Below are 19,624 nucleotides of genomic sequence, written 5' to 3' on the forward strand. Positions count from 1 at the left end.
TGCAGGGAAAATTGATTTTGTGCATGTCCATCTTTGTTGATAATGCTGCTTCAGTAACTTAAAATGGGGGAAAAAAGTATATTTACACAAAGCCTCTAGGATTTTAAACATGTAGCTCAAAGTCATCACTCAAAAAAATCTACAGCAGCTCTGTCAATAAATAGATCCATTGTTTTTACACATGATCCAATTACACCGAGGAGACTTTGGCTTCAGGTTACATCAATAGTTTCTCTCAATGCAACATGAAAAACGACAAAAAATAATGCATCATATTCATTTCAAAAGGGACTCAGTGAGGAGATATTTCTCCCTGTCACATTTCCAGTCTTTAGAGAACACACATACCTCCATGTATTGCATTCAGATTGTAGCTGCCCTGGGAATCTGTGCACACTCACAATCAGCTCTCATTTCCATACTCAGTAAATAACATCTGTCTGACAGAGATGCATTTCCAGATATATTAATGCATGAGGTACACTGTTACTGTTGGCACAATACATTACTGAATACACAGTAGGAGTTTCTGGCTTTTCAAAATGAAAGAGAGTGAGTTTCGCTTTGGAAACCAAAGGTATTCAGAGTCACCAAGTGTCTGTGCTTTATCCCATATGGATGTATGCAAACTAAAAAGTGAAAATGGTACACTGTTCAATTTCTCTTATATATTATAAATAAAGGCTTTCTAAAATCCAAATTGTACATTACTATATACAGACAATACAATACAATAGTATATATATATCACAACTGCTGGTTTAGAGGAAATACCCAGTAAGGCTCAACATTCATTTGGGAAAAAGGCACTTGAAATACATCCTTTGAAGTATCTGATAAATCAAGTCACATTAGCAGCTTTTTTTCTTTTCTTTGGTTAAAAAAGTGCAATTCCCTGATGGAGACAACACTGGTGGATGTGGTGTATCTCTTGTGAATGTCTGTCCCTACCCCATCAGCTCAAAAACAAACCCAAGTAACACCAACCCTTTCAAAAAAAAGACAAAGTATACTGATCACAAAGTAGTGTACCAGGTTATTTGTGACACTGGTGTGTGCTTTTCTCTGAGCTAAATAGCTATGTACAAAATACGCCACTCTTTCCATACATTTCCTCAGTAACAAAATGCACTGATTCTTCACACACAGTTGTACCTTTGAGGTCAACCCACAACTGTAAGGTGTTGCACAAAAAAGCCACTCAAGACTCAGTGAAATTCTGAGCTGTGCTTGAGGATTAATTATTGCTGATTCTTGACTCATGCAATTATTTTAAGTGTGAAATAAAAGAATATGGATTTAAAAAATAATCTTTCATAGGATTTGGACACAGTAGCCGGCACTGTGCCTACTGATGCAGCCAGACGAGTGACAAACATTTACCAGGACATCTGCCAAAACGCCAGCTAATTTGCTAAAAGAAAAGATGAGTCTAATTTCAATAAAAGCTTTTGTAATTAAGTCAAGGTCTTTTCTATGAACAGCCAACCCGTAGAAATATACAACAATTTCAAGGAGGAAGAACAGTGACAATTTTACTCTTAAAAGGTTCAAGTTACGTTATTGAAATGATTGATACAATTTTGATATACTTTGGATTAAGGGACCAAAATAAAGTTAAATAGATATTTGTACTGTACATCTTGTACATACCTTTAAATTAAACTACTTGCACGTTGCCTTTGATTGTTCTCATTTCATATTGTAAAATACAATAAAAAAATTTGTTGTATCGAAAAATTAAAAAAAAAAAACCTTTTTCGCACTAAAAGCTTTTTCAGGGGAATGGAGTTTTTTGTCTTCTAGCAAATTAGACAATATGTTTGGCTGTTATTAGGAATCAGCTCAATGCTCTGAGTGAAGGGGTGCTTACGAGTCTCCATGTATCTCCTGGTTTTGCAGCTACTTCTGAGAATTTCACATGTCAGTGTTTAGAGCAAGAGTTAGATAGGTGAACCTCCCGTTTCCTCAAGAATCGTCATCATCATCGTCATCATCATCATCTCTGGTGGCATTTTGTGCGTTGTGGAAGAAGGCCTCCTTCTCTGTACCCATGGGCTCTCCTTTTATCGTGCATTTAGGTGGGTCGGTTCCAGAGCTGGTCAACACTGCCTCTGCACTGTTCCGGATGCCATAGCTGAAGTAGATGATGAAACCTACAAAAAGTGTAGAAATAATTACACAAAGATTAAGTATTTTTAACAACTCGAGTACAGTATAGATTATATCTAACATTGTTGGCCAAAACTCCAAAGTACCTATGACCATCCAGATTGTGAAGCGCAACCAGGTTCCTCTGTCGAGCTGCATCATCAGGTACACATTGACAAACATGCTAATGATGGGGATGAAGGGCAGCAGTGGAACCTGTGAGGAGAGCATGTGCATAATAATGAATGACGATATAAAAACGTGACTAAAAATTGATGGGAAATACCTCAGCCGAATGTAACTGTAGCTAAAGGGTTTAAAAATGAACAACCAAACATATTTCAAACGCCTGATGTAATCCAAGTTATGTCATATTTTCCAGGAAGCCATTGGCTTCCATCCGTCTTATTACTGCATGAAAATGTTTTAGAGCCTGTTAGAAGTAGTGATTTCAGAAAAGCTCCCTAAGATTTGATTTCAATAATAACCCAAACTGAACAGGATGCAATCAATTCAGACACTTACAAAAGATGTGTAGTCATTTAAAGCAAATCCCCCTTTCATGGTTTTGTGCTGTATTTTAAAGTGCAGCAGTTTAACTGTTCAGCTCCCAGGTGAAAGAACACATTCTACCTTGAAGGCGAGCTTGGTCTTGCTCTGCGGTTGTCTGCACACGATGGCGGTGATAATCAGACTGACCAGCATGATGACACTGAGGATAGCCAACGACCACGGTGCCAGCCCTCCTTGAACAGCTACAATACTGAAGACACACACCAGAACTCCTGAGTGGGGGAAAAAAAAATCACAGTACAGAGAGAACATAAGATGATCGTAAGCGTCAGTGACCAGGTGAATTACTCTTGAATTACACTTTCATGCACTTTTCTCTGGGCTTTGACTCGTCTCTCACCAAGCACGCTGGTGCAAATGTTGACGGCAAAGCCGGACAGCGTAGACGGCTCCGTATTTGAAGGGTAGAGGAGATTCTTGATGGTGAAACGATCCTCTGGCTGTGGCAACATGTCGATGGTCCCCTCGTTGAAAGATTCAGCCAGCTCAGATTCATCCTGAGTGTTGGCCATCTCGTACGCCTGGTTGGGCTGTTCAGGCTGGTACCTTCACACGGCAGAACAGACAGTCAAAACCTAAACTTCCTAAGACTGCTGTTTCATTTGGTAACTTTGTGTTTGGGGTGATTCATCACTAAATCTCTACGGTAACATACATATACACAAAAACTATATTTTTAGTTGATAAATTCTGATAGGGCTGGAGATCAGTCGTTTGCATAGGAGCTTCCAAATTCTTATCACTTGATTATCAAAATTAAATTGAACTCTGTTAAACTCTCAGTGTCTGTTCTAATCCTCAATGACTCAAATATCCTATCTTTGAGGACTGGATATCACAGACAGCTTCAATGAGTCATCTAATGAAAACAATTAAAGGTCCAGTGTGTAATAATTGGCAAGGTTTATTGGCAAAATTTGAATATACTACCCATGAATATATTTGTATAAGTGTATAATCGCTATAAAATAAAATTTGTTTGGTTTTCATAGCCTTCTAATTATTATTTTATATATATAGGCTACATATAGCAAGGGTCTTGCTTTGGAGAGTGTTGCCATCTTGCACCACCATATTTGTACAGCAGCCTGAACGGAAAATCCAGCCAGCCAGAGAGCACGTTTTGGAGTTTGGCATTCATAAATAAACCAACCAAGAAGAAGGCGAAAGAAAAAGAAGGAGTAGGAAATAGGATGTACTAATTTGGTTCTGTTCAGCCTGGAAATCCTCCACTAGACTGTCAAGTTTAGGATTTATACATAGGCGGAGAGGAGAGGACTACCTGAGGACCAGCACACACGCAGCAACCAGAGTGTAGGCCAGCAAGGTGCCGATGGACATGAGGTCAACTAGGTCTTTCAAGTCAAACAGGAACGCCATCACAGCTGCAGGACACACAGGAGAGGAAGAAGACACATCAGTAGAAAGATAGAAAGACTCCTTCAAATTACTCCAGCATCTTACATTGCATTGCATTTAATACTTTCAACACAATTTAATAGAAGTACTTTTAGATTTTATTTTATTTACAAAGAAACAATCATCTTAAAAGAAAGCTCCATGTACTGTATTTACAACCCCACATCATCCTCCTTCCACATGAGGGCACTGTTGCCTTTGGCCTCATCCTTGCTACCTACCAGACATAAGCCCCGCCACAAAGGTGGAGACGATGGGGGTCTTCCTCTCGCTGACACGTGCCAGAAACGAGAAGAGCAGACCATCGCAAGCCATAGAAAAGATAATGCGTGGGAGTGGAAACATGGAGCCAAGGAGACTACGCCAAGGATGAAGGAAGGAGGAGGAGGAAGGAGCAGAGAATTATAACTCGAAGAAATGTTCCTGAACTCTGGTTTCTGACACAAGGCCTAGACTGCAGCCGCTCTCAGCCCGGCATCCTGATAAACAATGCAGCGGGCCGTGCTCAGGATGTTACACTGCCGGATTTTCACATTTTCGCAATAATATTAAATTTGCGGGACTTGCCTTTGTGCTACGTGCCCGTATCGGTTTTTGGCTGAGAGTTTGCACTGAGGCCGTGTGCACCAGGAGTCTTTCACGGTTCTGACAAGCAACCACAACCAGTTAGTCGGTTTAGATCGTGACCTCACCTGCAACAGCACCCGAAGTTATTGTGGCTGTTAGAGGGGCTTTGGTTCGTGGGCTGATTTTAGCCAAACATTTGAAGAGAAGGCCATCTTCTGCCATGGCCCAGATCACTCTGGGCATTGGGAACATGGAGCCTAGTAAACTAGTAGGGGAGAGAGAGAGAAAAAGCATGCCGTGCAAGTGAATGCACACAGTTAGGACAGAGAGGAGAGGGTGTCTGGATACATTTATTATCCTCATTGCTGAACATCTTATTTACTGTATCACAACTCTTCTGGAGAGGCTTTCATGCTTTCATGCTTTCATTGGAATCACTTCTTTTCAGCTACAAAAAGCAAAAGTAACTGATGTTGGGCTTCTGTTGGATTCGTCAGCAAAGTGATTCATCCCCAAGATCTGATAAAGGGTTGGAGTCAATGTTCTCTGAAAGTTCTTCCACACTAAACTTATAGAATTTATAAGAAAAATAATGTTTTATGTTTTGCTGAGACAAGAAAGGAACGTCCAAAAAAAACCAGTTGCCACCAAGTTGAAAGCAGACTAACTTTGTTAGTTTGCACTAAGATCATTTGCTGTAGCATTTAAATTTTCTGTGACTGGAACCAAAAACCAAAAACAGTCCCAGATGAGAAGCAAATAAAAATCAAACAGGGCCAGGGGTGTCTACATATCTGGCCAAAAGCATCACAACTTAGCTCTAGACTATGATAATATTCAGCAAAATATTCTACACAACAATCTATCCACATTAAGAAATGTTGGTTTAGTCCTATAGAAACTAAAAAGTAAGTGAAGCTGAAATAAAGGTACCCTGTGAGGGAACACATGTATGAGATGCCATAAAGGTGATAATGAAATACTTCACTTACATACATATGCAGACACATACTGTATCAGAGTATGTATTCAATGCATTCAAGTGAACAAGAAAAGGCAGACTATTTGTAAACTGTATGTGTATGCATCTATTTACCGAATGTGTATGCCTGGCTGGTATACACATGGTATGTGAGTGCAAATGAATTATGCAGCGTTGGCAGAGATGGTTTCTCATGCACATGTATAGAGGAGACACCATTACAAAGATCTTGCCAATGGCTTCACACTTCTTCAATGATCTACAGGTGGTTGAACTGTGATGCACGGCAATGCTTCAATCTTTCACAAAAAAAAAAAATTCTACAAATGTCTCATGACGAAGTAAATGTATTCAACACCTTTTGTTAGAATTCACACAGTTTTCAGTGAGTAAATTCAAGCTGAGTGTGAACAGAGACTTGTTTCTCACTCAGCTCAATCCACAGGGAACCTTTAAGCAACAGTGTTAGATAACATTAGCCGTGCTGTGCGTCTACTTAAAAGAAATAATACACAAAAATTCCCTCTCAGTGGATCGGCTCCACGATTTTGTCATCTGGTGTTCCTGCCTTAACTAAACATAAGAGGATGCATTATACTAAAATTCTATACTCGGTGTAATCAACTTGAATTATTCACTCCCAAAAAATGCATGCAGAATAATTACATAATAATTCCTCCATGACTTCTCATGCCGAGAGGAAGCAGAAGAGCCTCTTACCTGGTCGACAAGGCGCATAAAGAGCCGACAGCCACTGCATAAGTGGCTCCCTCCCAGCCCACATACTTAAAGGCCACAGGCAGAGGGCTGTTTTTGTCCAGCAGGTAGTAAGGCATCATGACAGTGAGGGCTGCGGACACGCCGAAGTAAGCCACGAAACAGATAAGGAGCGAGGCCACAATCCCAACGGGAATGGCCCTTTGGGGATTTTTCACTTCCTCTCCTGAGGGGGAAAAATAACTGAACATGTCAGAGGATTGGGGCTTATGTATTTTGACTGTCTTTTTTTTTAAAGTCATACACTTCCTCTTACCTGTAGTGGCGATGCAGTCAAACCCTACAAAGGCGTAAAAACAGGTGGCGGCACCGGAAAGGACTCCGCTGAAACCGAAAGGCATGAAACCGCCAACACCAAGACTTTCCTCTGATGGTACCGCCTCAGTCACACTGGAAGACAACAGTACAAAACATTTGATAGTCTGAAACACAGCTCTGGCATACCATTAGGAATTCCTTTGTAGGGAATAGGCCGTCTGTTTCACTCACTTGAGGCTAGAGTTGGTGGTGGTCACGTTGAGGATTTCCTCAGGGTTCAAGCTCCAGTTTTTTAGGTTTCCTTTCACCAAACCAGAGATGATCACAAACAGCAGCACCAGTACATTGATGCAGGTGAATACTTTATTTACCAAGGCTGACTCCTTCACTCCAAACACAAGCAGGCCTGCAAGCAGTGAAAACGGACAATGTGAAATTTTAATGTCTATAACAGGGGAAAAATAAGATAAAAAGGTAGAGAGAGATGTCCAAGCTGCTCCTGACCTGTTAGAGTGAGTATGATGAAGACAGCAAATATGTCAGGATACTCTGCCAGGACACCCGGGGCGTTCATGGTCATGTATCGTCTGCAGAACACCTCAATGTGCTTTCCAATCAACTCGTCAAAGGTCGCGCTCCATGCTCTGGCCACACTTGAAGTTCCTGTGTGGAGGAGAGTGTTATATTTAATGTGAGCAACATCTGGTGTAGCAGCCAACTCATTTCTTTCCTTATTTTTAAGAGTCTCACCAATGATATACGAGAGGATGAGGTTCCAGCCCGTGATGAAGGCCCACAGCTCTCCGACTGTCACATAGCTATAGAGGTAGGCCGAGCCAGTTTTAGGGACACGTGCTCCGAACTCTGCGTAGCACAGCCCGGCCAGGACGGACGCCAGGGCGGCAATGAGGAAAGAGAGGACGATGGCCGGTCCAGAGCTGCTTCGGGCTACGGCACCAGCGAGCACATAGACGCCAGCTCCCAGCGTGCTGCCAACACCCAGGGCCACCAAGTCAAACGTGTTGAGGCATCGACACAAGCGGGAATCATCTGTGTTACAGTCCACAACCTTCACCCGCAGCAGCTGCTTCCCGATGCCTTTTAATGTTGCCAGAATCATCCTGGCTGGCGCTCTGTACAGGAAGCTCTACAGTAGATGATTTACCTGTTGACACGAAGAATTGGAATTACAGTGTTGAGATTTACAATGCATATGTTAACAACGGTGTCATGTGCAATGCTTTGTTGTTGTTCAGCTGCTTCATTGACAGGTCACCATAGTGGATCACCATCTGTATATTAGCTCTGGTATAGGTTTTTACACCAATAATCCATCCTGAAACAAACTGAATTTGGCACTGAACCACAAATTGTTTATTATCATTTATCATCATTACTACTACTACTACTCCTACTCCACTCCCTGAGTCACAACCTGTTCTTGACATTTGCTCAAGACACTCCCAAATTCCTTTACCTGCTCCAACTGTCAGTTCAGGGGTAAAAGATGATGGGTAGCTAAAAGCATTTGGTCGGTTTCACAAGCCAAAACACTAAGATGAGAACATGGTGGTTGGTAGGTGTGTCCAGCACTGTGATGGATGATGTTTTGCATCTTGAACAATCTTACTTCTCATTCTTCCATGCAAATGATAACAACAAGTTATAATTTAATGATGAGGTGCTGCTGAAATTTTGAGTGACATTAACATGAGCCAGAGATTATACAGTGGTGGCCAAAATTACTGCATTTAGAACACTTGGCATCTTTAAGAGGTTTCAATTGTTTTTGTTGAATTGGCCATTAATCATCATTATGCTTCTTTATACCATAGAACAGAGCCATCAGAAGAATATTTAGGTAGGTCCTTACAAAAAACAAGCACACAATCACATTCCTTCACAGAAGAAACCAAATTATTTACAAACTCTGGACATCAACCTCATCAAGCATATTTAGAGCGAGATGGAAAATAAACTGGACAGATCTATTACCCTTGAAAAGGAAAACATTTGGCTTGAGTAGTAGAAGGCATGGGATAACATTAGTGCAGAAGTTCTCAGGATATATTGTCAGCATGCCAGAGAAATGTGCTTCTGTAATTGCTGCAAAAGGTGGACATGCTAAATATTATATTATAAAAGTGGATAGAAAGAGTAGCACTCACTTCTAATAGTGTTCTGAGCAACCATCTGCATATTTTATGAACTTTATGAAAAGAAATCAGGTTTTGGAGGCAAAAAAAGGTCAGGGATTTTCAGATCTGTCAGCCGTTGTATTAATTTGGCCATTACTGTATAACATCAGAACACAGGAAGTGAATTTTACAAATGTGGATGAGTCAGACTTCTTCATATAGACAGTTTTACTGTAGCATGCAAATGTGTGTGGTTAAAGTGAGTATGAGAACACATGTCACGTCAGGGGGAAACGGTGCACAGCCACTGGTCCGTACACAGGCAAAACTGTCCCACAATTCTCTACGACAAAAGTTGTGTCATACATACTACTACAGTAGCAGTGACTGAACCACATGCGTAACACAGGATGTACATTATAACAACACGTTGTTGTAGAAACAAGGCGATTAATTTCAATTGGGGAAATTCCATTTATAATCACTAGTATTGACAATTGCATACAAGTTTTAGTCGTTCTGCAAGAGCAATTATAAATGTCTCTTATTAAGTGACAATTACATCATGTTAATGTGTTGTTGTTGGTTAGAATGATGCCAAAGGAGCCTCCTTGAGGTGTGCAATGCTACTTCATCACAGTCAGAAACTTGCCAAAAAGTCACAGGAACAGGATCATGTCTAGATGCTGGACAGTGAAATACTGTAGACATGTAATGCTGTTATTATGTTTTGAGAAAACACAAAAATGTACACTACGCCATGATGTTGCATGGTTGTGAAAACTTATGATGTGTGGTGTTCGGCCAAGATTCAATTTCAAAGCCTTTTCTAAAACAGCACAGCAGAGACAGATATAGATCTACATACACACATACTCACTTTCACAACACAATCCAAAACAGGATCTTCTTTCTTCACTGATGAACTAATTTGCTCTACTGTCAGTTTACAAATCCAACCAAACACTTTCTCCACGGTGCGGCTCTATGAACTAATATCAATGCGTCAGGCGAACAGAGACAAGACAGACGTTTACATGCACTGGTCTGACACGTGATGCAGATGCCTCTTAGTGTATAAACCATTCAGGTGTCCAGCTCACAAATAGAACAGTGACACATCACATGGCCTAAGGACTCCAGCTCTCTGCAGCAGCTGTGACGACAGTCATATTCCACCAGCGCAAGACTGACTGACTTTAGCAGCGGCTATCAATTAACATCAAGTCATGAACACAAGAGGCCTTAAAATAATGTGACCCGATTGCACTGTCTTCATCTTTTGCAGCAGAGATACAGTTGTTTGATTGTAGGTTATATGTTCGGCCTCTGTTGGGAATTATAATCAAATAGGACACATGAATCATGTGCTTTGTGAATGTGAAGGCACGGAGTCAGTGGTATTTCTGCTACATATCAGGGAGTTAAGGTTTGTACATAATATCCTTTCCTAGAAAATTCAGTTCAAGGAATGCCTGAGACATAGCTGTAGTTGGACAGCTATGTGTTGTCTGTTGTCTAGGTTATGATGACCTGGGCAGCTGGAGCCAGACATTTCATTAGGCCAAACGTTTGATTAGACCAGTGTGCAGAAGCCAAAACAAATCCTTGTGAAGTGCACATTAAAAAAAGAAAAAAACAAACCCTCCATCTGCTAACCCAAGCATATCTCTCACATCTGTCAAATATCTCAACAGAGGCAGGGCATGAAAAACTATGCCCTTATACACCGCGCAAGGAAGAAACATTTGTCATATGATTCACAGCTTGGGCGACAACAGCCAGAGGTTCAGGACTCACCACAGACGCATACTGTAGCGCGCACATGATGTGACGGTGACATGAGTGGCTGAGCTAAAAAAAAAAAAAGGGGAGGTGGGCAGGGAAGAACCCTGCCCTCTTCTCAGCCAATCACTGGATTCACCATCTGCTTATGACACAAACGCGTGGGAGTGAATTTTGGAATAGCAGTCGCTCACATGCTCTTCACTGTTTGGCCCCGGAGCAAAATACTTTTGCTCCTTCAAATGTCATTAAAGTTGGCCATGACATTGTTTAGTATTTACGGTGACGCATGTGGAAGTAAACACAACAAGACCTCCGAAGTTAAACATAATATAAAAGTAAATCTGAGGTCAGATTTAAAATTAGTTTGACCTCAATATACAAGCAGGTGATCAGACAGACGTGTGGCCATCACTGATTCTCTAAAGGTAAATATACATCTGTGATAATATTACATTATAAAAATAGACGTAGTTCCCATTTGCGTCAAATGATGCTGCAAATGTGGCATCCATTACGCACAATACATAGACACCTGCATAACCACTCCGGGAAGTCACGTTGTCAGGTTTGAGTTTGCAACTTTTTCCCCTTACATGGATTTGAGAAGTGCTGCTGATTGTCTTTGATTACAATTTCCCCCAACATGAATTTAAAAGATGACCACGGCAGAGAGCCAATTTAGAAACCACCGCACTGCCACTTGGCATGCGAAGGGTATTTAGCAGCCCTTCAAAAAGCCCACCTGCCCTTGTGGTGTAACTACGGATGGAGCAAACAGTGCCATGTGAGAGCGATCATAAAAACAGACAGCTTACACGAGTCAAACAAACTTTCCTTTCTAGGGATTAGTGGCATGTCTAGAGCCACAATGACCTTGTAACATTAACTTGTAACGTTAAAGCTATGAAGGACAAAACCCTAACAATAACAACCATTACAAAAGGAACAACAGCTTCTACTACTATCTGAGCTTTATTTTGATGATCATACCTTCACAGGGAGACGCCTCAAAGTTGGTCCTGGATGCATAAAGGTTATTGCCCTTGTGGTTAAAAAAGGGGAACAAGCATTACAACCACTAACAGAACAAGACTGAAACTAAAATATTCCCAGTCCTCCTCACATCACACAGGTAGCCTGCATTCTCATATTATTTAAATGGTAGGCTACTGTAACCATGTAAAACCACATACTGTGCATAACTATGTGTTACATAACTGATGGGTGGTTGACATGTCATGCTATTTGTTTGTTAAAGTGACATTCAAAGAGCTTAAATATCAACACAAAAATACCCATTTCAATCCTCATGATTCCCATCTATGATAAATCTTCTTTAGTATGTAATCTACAGGGCCTCTCACACACACGCAAGGCAGCCAATAATAGTGTGTGATGTGGATTGTGACATGTTGACACCCTGGTTTCAAGCCAGGTGCAGTGTCAAAAACAGGCGCCCATTGGAGCACAGCTGACCTGACCTTGCAGGCTTCTCTCTGGTTCAGTGTTTACGTTCTATAGCTCCTTCATAGCTCTGGGATTATAGATTAAGTTATAAATGTCAGGATGACACCAAAGACAGTATCCACCCCTAAAACATGTGTCACTGCAATTTCATAAGTTGTTAGGCTATACACAAAAGAGCGTTAATAGCTTAAGTGTTGGTTCTGATTCTGATTTGCAGGATCTGACCACTGGCTGGCACAATGCCCATGATATTGGTCCAAAATATTAGGGAGAGAAAAATCACAGATGACAGGTGGTGAGACTGCTCATTTACAATGCTGGTTTAAATTTATTTGCATATGCTTTGTGAACACAATCGTGCCTCATTAACTAACATGTCAGGAACATGTAGGTTTTAAATTCATCTCTTAACTTTTCTATAGACATTACTGTCAAAATGAGCTCACCTGAAAACACAGAACCCCAAATAAACACTGATTACTGATGAGAGATTTCTAATAAATACATCCTTTAGGGTCACTGACACCACAGGTAGCCTACTTAACAGCCTTGTTTCAAACTATTCTCAATAGACAAGAAGCCTGAAAACAATGTTAAAAAAGGCCTGCGGTGGGGCAGTGTTTAGCTCAGTTGGTAGAGCACCCGCCCCCTGTGTTGAGGCTCACTGCAGGCGGCCCCTGGTTCGATTCCCACGTCGAGCGGCCCTATCCTGCGAGTCATTCCCCCTCTCTCTGCCTCCCCATTTCCTGTCTCTCTCAAATAAAGGCATGAAAAGCCAAAAAATATACTTTAAAAAAAGGCCTGGGGTGAAGCTGTCAATAGATATTACCATGTGTTTTCTTTTCGTCATTGATCAACAGATACACTGTGAAAACAAAGAGCGTTAACTCTAAACCATAACAAAACTGAGCACATCCTCAGTAAAAGGAATGCCAGTCAGATTATTTGGCTGGAAGGCAGCACAAAGAGGATCAACATACATGGAAGGTTTCACATGCGCAGCCAATATTAGCCTCATATGTGACCGTAGTGATCTTCTGGCTTCATGTATGGATTCTATACAATCAGGGAAATGTATAGTGAAGCAGACATTAAACATGAGAAGTACAATGCCTTCTCTATCAGAACAGTGGATGGACTGACTGGGTGACTGAGATGAAACCTGTCAGACGTGTTCTATCAAAATCAACTTATCAGCTTGGTGGATAAGACAAGATTTGACTAAAGTATGATTATTCTGGTTAGTTTATGATTATAACACAGTTTACTACTTAGCATGTGTTTTTACCTATTTATGCAAAATCTGTTAATTTTTGTAATGCACGATTAACATTAAAACTACTGGTGATCTGGATCTTTAAGAGGAAAGGTTCACATAGGCTATGTCCTTACAACGTTCATGTCTTCTAAAGTTTACTGGAGTAATTCCTGTTTATTGTGTGTGTGTCATCTTATAAAGCCTCAGGCATAGGGACAGTCCCACAGTGAAAAAGAACAATCTGACATATTCAGACTTGTTAGCTTTGGCAAAGAAGTTGAATCCATCCTGCTTGTCCTGTTCTTCTTTTCCACCACTGAAAATACTTAATATAGCTAGGTCTCTGTTCCAGGACAGGTCAGAAAGCTGCTTTAAGACAATTACTAAATAACATAGGCCTAATGTTTTACAATTAATAGTCTGATATTGTACAACTATATCCATCAGTAACCTAAGATCTTAAGTGATTCAGAATTGATTTGGTTTGGTCTGACCTCTCCACGGTTAGGCCTAATGCTTCACTTGGCCAAACACTTTTGTTTACATTATGCTTCGAACACACAATTGGATTAAAATGCATGTGTCTGCATTGAAAATTGATCAATGATATTTTGATATTACATTACATATTGCGCATGTTGTAATTAAACAATTACGTAATTTAATAACACTAAGAAAGCCTATTCGGTCTATGTACAGTGTGGGGTTCACGTGAGTTCGCCCCACACCACGAGTGGAAGTGACGCTCTTGGAGGTCTGTGGCGCTATAAAAGGCAATGTTTCTGCTCGCGCTCAAACTCGGTATTTCCCCACAGCTAAACACCCACTTTGAACAGCTGGAACTTCTGCTTTTTTCTTTATTTCTTTCCTTCTTTCTTCCTCCCTTTCTTTTTTTTTCACTCGGCCACATCAACGTGTCCTCTGCTGTTATGAGGAGAAAAGTCAGGGGCACCGCTCTCAGATGCTCTGGGTTATGTTGCATCAGCCGGATGGTTCCTGGCTCTTCACCATGTGCACGGCACTTCCTCATGAAGCAGCTCGTGGAGGAGCAGCGTGGCTTCTGAGCCACGCGCTACCTTTCTATCTCTTTTTACAAAATCCTCCAACAAACTAATAAAGCCTTGCACGTGCAAACATTTGTTCAGAAACAACCTTATGTTAACCTTAACAAAGAGTTGAAACTTTGAGCGCTCTTACCTTCTCGAGGAAGTCGCCGTCCAAACACAAAAAAAAGTGCAACACAACTCTAAACAAAAGTCGCATACAACGTTTTCATGGGCCAGAAGCTGCAGACAGATGGTTTGTTGGGTAGGGCAATACACACGCGTACACGCGAGTTGTAGATGCCCTCCTCCCCCCTTTTCCCTCTTGGGTGAGACTCCACCCGACACTTAAAAGTAGTATCACATTACATGCCCACTGTAGCCTATGCAGTCATTAGATGGCGCTCTTTACAAGCAAATGCCCCCTCACACACTTTCCATCTCCTCCTCCTCCTGTGTGTCTCCTTGAGGCATCCTGGATGGTGATCAGACACAGCAACATACCTGTAGTCATGTCTTAATTTAAAATTTGGCTCTGCATCAGTATGCGCATCTCTCCCTGCTGTTTCTCTCTTCCCTTTCACTGTTGCATACAAAGAATTTCACATTAACGCAGGATGATTATGGATCGGGTGTGAAGTCGCAAAAGTCTCAGTAGGGAGAAGCAAAGCTGTTACACCCCATTCTCTGAGATCCCCTCTGTGGCTGTGGAGCAGCTCCATGTCGTGATGCACCAGGATTTGGGATTATGAATATCAGAGGGGTGGGGGTGGTGGGGGTTCCAGTTGTCACCACACACAGCCCTGGATGGAGAGAATTCCTTCCTTCCAACTAGATCAGTCACTTTGAGGCCTTGCTCAGACTAGCTATGGATGTTGCTGAGATCAGCTGGGTGGCTGCTTCATGATTCCCTTCTTTGCTTTGACTATAACTACTACATGTATCAAAGCTTGCTAAGACGTAATTGGTAACAGAAGTGCTGTATACGCTGCCTTATCTGACATTTCTAGATTTACTGTTGACTGCTGCTCACCCTGTGGGCCAATTGTGGATCGCCTTGATAAATGGGAGTCAGTGCTCTAAGGTGATTTTGAAGTAATGTAGCTCCTGTGGGACTTGGAGAAGGAAGTACTTCATATGAAATTCTTGCACGCTCTCCCTCTTCAGATATTGCTGCAATTTGCTCCTCTTAGGTACAGTGTCTTTACTGTACATCTCTGGTTAATCATTTCCCACCCCACAGATTTATCTTAACCACTGTGATGAATGACAGCCAGTTGACTGTGTTAATGCTTCCCACTATAGGCGTACTGGCGTTTCCCAGCTCTGGTTCTCAGGAGCTTGAGTACTGATGGTTTTAATTCAAGCTGTTTAATGAGGACTGAATAGACATTAGACACCAGGAGAATGCAGTTAATTACCTTGTACAATAGAAAACAAGTGGCACTTTGGGTCCCAAAGATCTGCATTGGATCCAGTCACTGTCTGTGTTCTGCATAGGATGAAAAACCAAGTGTAATGACAAAAGGAATATCAGCCCGCTCTGCTCTCTGCTGGGCCTGACAACAGTCCCATCACAGACATTGATCTTTCCCTCTCCTGTGCTGATTGCAGAGTGCTCCACTAAGACTGTCTGATCCAGGAACCAGTGATCTTTACTATCGTATAAATCACATTAAAAGGAAAAATTCAAATCAGTTTGACCCACGAGACTGAGGATCCTTCTTTCTCAAGCTTTTGATAATGCCATTTAAGGAATACTAACATTTTGGGGAAAATTCACTTGTTCATTGTCTCACAAAGAGTTAGAGGAATGATGGCTGATTGATATCAGTTTCATCTTGATCCACTTTAGCTTTGTTTATAGCACGAGCAATGGAAGAAAAAAAATATATATACAGAACAGTTATTCTAAAATTAACCACTATTTGTACTTCTCATTCATTTCTATTACAGTCACAGAAGCATCAGATTTTCTGACAAGTAAATACCTGTTGATATTTGAAAAAAACAGAATCCCCAAAGTCTCTTTTATCCATCTGGTTAAAAAAAAAAAGATTCCCCATGATAAATAGAGAAGAGGTTCTATTTATACATTTTCATATCTTCTGTATTGTGTCTTCATCCAAACAGTGATGGTAACTAGAAATCATGTATGTCTCTATTCTCAATTTGTACAACATGAAAAAGTTACAATCTGAATTATATTATTTCATATTTCAATATAATACCAAGACAGTTATAAAAATGGCTAAGACCAGAACTCTGTAATTACTCTCAGAACTGTGATAAGTGTTATTAAACAGCTCTTTTCAGAGACCAGCGGGTATTAATTTTTCTGGGAAAAATTATGCTTAGCTGACGCACAATGTAGTGTAATACATGAGACACAAACATGTGTTATATATCAAAATATATAACATATTCAAAAATATATATTTTAGCCCAGACTGTGCATGTTGCTAATATGATGCTAAAATTCAAAAAGCCAGAAAATCATTTTAGGCTCCATTGTTTTTCAAACGTCCTCAGCCTACGCCTTTGACCTATGGTGTAATACTGGAGGACTGTGTCTTACCATCCTGGAAAAATACAGCTAGCTGGTCTTAAAAGTATCAGGTGCCATACTTTGCACCCCAGGAGTTCAAATCTGCAGGAGCTGATTGTTCCTGAAAACCACAGGCTGCCTTTCTTCGAAAAACAACAATGAAAAGTACATGTGCTTCTCTTGAATGTTCCGCATATTCAGGAGTGAAAAGAACAAATGGCTTTATGCTGTGAGGTGAACTCTGTCTTTGTCATACAGGATGTGCTAAATATATGGACTAACAAAGAGGACAAAACTCCATCTAACGTCTCTTAGTTCTCAGCTATATTATTCCGCAAATGCAGAAATTGACTCAGCATAGGTCAAAGCAAGTTCAACCCTTCACATTTATGCCCATGTTAAATCAAACCTGACAGATGAAGGTTGAACAGAGCTGCCGCCTGCCTTACAGAAATTCTCTGAGGAAGGAATACTTGATGTTCAAGCAGCTTCCTCAGGTACTGGTTTGGACTGGTTTTACCTGCTGTTGAGTCTAGTATCATCTTCAGACACCTTACACAGTGCACACCCCTTTTATCATGCCATTTGGATGGAATCATTTTACACTAGACTTTGAGTGCTTGTATGAAAAATAGGTATCTGTGTATGCCCCCAAAATTATTTATTGGTTGTGTTTTCACTGTGCCAGCAGATAAAATGCCACATGACCTAACAGACATTTCACTAATTAATCTAATGAACTTGACATTTCTCATTTCTGAAATTCTTGTCTCAGGCTGTTGAGCTTATCCGGAAAGCTCCAGTGACAGAACAGAATATCATCTTAGGCCTTTTGTGGTAGAGCTGCAGCAGTGTGCATGGTGAAATCCCTTCCTGACTTGTACAGTCTCATGGGTCAGACTCTGAAAACATCCTCTTTGTGCATGCCATAGCCCCACTTCTGACTATGACAATATTGGATTCTCCAGGATTTTCCCTCCAGGCATTTCTATCCTTGTGAGCTCATAAGAAATACAAAGAGACAAACTGCTACAATACACTCTGTGCTTTCAGGCTCACTTGTGAAATCTTTTCATGTGCAACACAGGACATACATCTTGCATAGTTCATAGCATTGATGTCTGGGTCACAGCCTCTCATGAAATAGCCATGTGTGAGCATCCCACACTGTGAAGCTTGCACTTTCACTTGTTACTGTGTTTTTTTCAGAAAAGTGTTGATTTGACTCACCAAAGTTCAACCATAGTTGGCAATGGTGCTGCATTGTGCTGCAAGGTGTTTCTGTTATATTGTCCACTGTGTGAACAAATTTGCATGGTAATTGGATTGGACTACATTATATTGTACGAGCCATCCCCTGTGGTAACACATGAATACTCATAAAGTAACTGCGGGCCATTTCTGGATAAGGCCAAAGAGTTTCTGAGGGAGGGGGTGGAGGATTATTTATTTTTGGCATTTGTCTTTCTTAGACACTTGACACTGAAGAGACTTAAAAGTTGCAAGAGACGTGTCATGCAGCTTCAAAATGTGCACCCAAACTAAAAGAGCCGCACAGACACCCAGCAGCTGGTTAATGAATATGTGCTGGGTGTGAAACAACAGCAGAAAAATGCGAGAAATAAAGACATTCAAAATCAAAAAAAGGAAAAAGAAAATCATTTTTAAGCCTTCCCAAAAATGCAGCCTCAAAAACCACAGAATTGAATCAGCACCTTTGTGAAACAACCTCAACAAAAGCTACATTGTGATCTTCCCAAACTGCCTTTCATAGTGCAGCTGCTATTAAGAGTCAGCTTGTATTGATGCCAGCGCACAAAGACACATAATCTGGTGTAAGTAGTGCAAAGTGCGGATGCCTAGGAAATGGAAATTTCAGCATTATAGTCTGATGAGTTGTCTTTCATCCCCCTTTCATCATGTTGTCTGGAATCACTGAGGCAATTGCTCTGTACAGTCCCATAAGAATGTGTCACAGCGCTTCTGGTCATCAAATGGAAACTGAACCTTTGAGCTCTGGAGTGCAGAGTGCAAGTTAGATTACTTCCTTTGTCATCCAAAAGATTTCAGGGCTGTGGTCCAGTATGATCCTTCACCAAAAACCCATATGGGTACAGTTAGAGGTGCTTTAAACCTCCTCAAAAAGCAAAATGCTGTGTTTACACTATTAGTATTGTGTTTCCAGCATCAGTCACGCATCAGGAGAAACTAGTGGCTATAATTGCACACAATGGAGACCAAATTAGAATATGCCTTCCTCACAAGAACTGTTCAATATTTTGCCAAATATAAGTGTTGTGATTCAGGAATCAGATGCATCAGAGGCCACTACAGTATGTAAAAACTTAGGGTAACTGGGAAATCTCTTGTTGGCCACCAACCACTTTATACAGATGAGGAAACTCTAGGAGATGAACCTGACAGACAGGTGACAATGATTTAGTCTGAACTCTCAGACTATAGGGATGAAACAGAAAAAGTTTCGGATCAAATTCTTGGTGACATTGTCATTGCAATGTACTCTGCAGAATGCAATGTGTGACACGTCAGAATCTGTTGCCAGTCTCCGCATCCAGTCCTTCCACGTTTTTCTTGTGGCTCGACAGACACTGATTTATTATCATTAGGAATAATGAAAGAAGTATGCTGCAATAG

General features: G+C 41.0%; 1 protein-coding gene across 3 annotated transcripts; it reads right to left on the minus strand.

Annotated features, from left to right (window-relative positions):
- Positions 1 to 1,066: 1,066 nt before the first annotated feature.
- On the minus strand, positions 1,067 to 14,708 carry LOC146976275 (high affinity cationic amino acid transporter 1-like). 3 transcript variants are annotated; one of them, XM_085795945.1, is made up of 12 exons: positions 14,576 to 14,708; positions 7,478 to 7,892; positions 7,232 to 7,390; positions 6,959 to 7,133; positions 6,726 to 6,859; positions 6,413 to 6,635; positions 4,836 to 4,975; positions 4,007 to 4,109; positions 3,065 to 3,270; positions 2,785 to 2,936; positions 2,259 to 2,367; positions 1,067 to 2,156 (listed from the first exon to the last, which is right to left on the minus strand). In XM_085795945.1, the coding sequence occupies exons 2-12, from the start codon at positions 7,845 to 7,847 to the stop codon at positions 1,969 to 1,971; spliced, it is 1,959 nt and encodes a 652-aa protein (XP_085652071.1). In that variant the 5' UTR covers positions 7,848 to 7,892; positions 14,576 to 14,708; the 3' UTR covers positions 1,067 to 1,968. The 3 variants fall into 3 exon arrangements, with proteins under 3 accessions (XP_085652071.1, XP_085652070.1, XP_085652072.1); XM_085795944.1 differs by lacking the exon at positions 14,576 to 14,708 and adding an exon at positions 9,746 to 9,961; XM_085795946.1 differs by lacking the exons at positions 4,836 to 4,975; positions 14,576 to 14,708 and adding exons at positions 4,365 to 4,501; positions 9,746 to 9,961 and having other exon boundaries at positions 1,560 to 2,156.
- Between the last annotated feature and the right edge of the window lie 4,916 nt (positions 14,709 to 19,624).

The sequence above is a fragment of the Trachurus japonicus genome, chromosome 13, assembly GCF_045865225.1.
Source record: "Trachurus japonicus isolate A0001 chromosome 13, Traja_1.0".
In the NCBI taxonomy this organism is placed as follows: domain Eukaryota; kingdom Metazoa; phylum Chordata; class Actinopteri; order Carangiformes; family Carangidae; genus Trachurus; species Trachurus japonicus.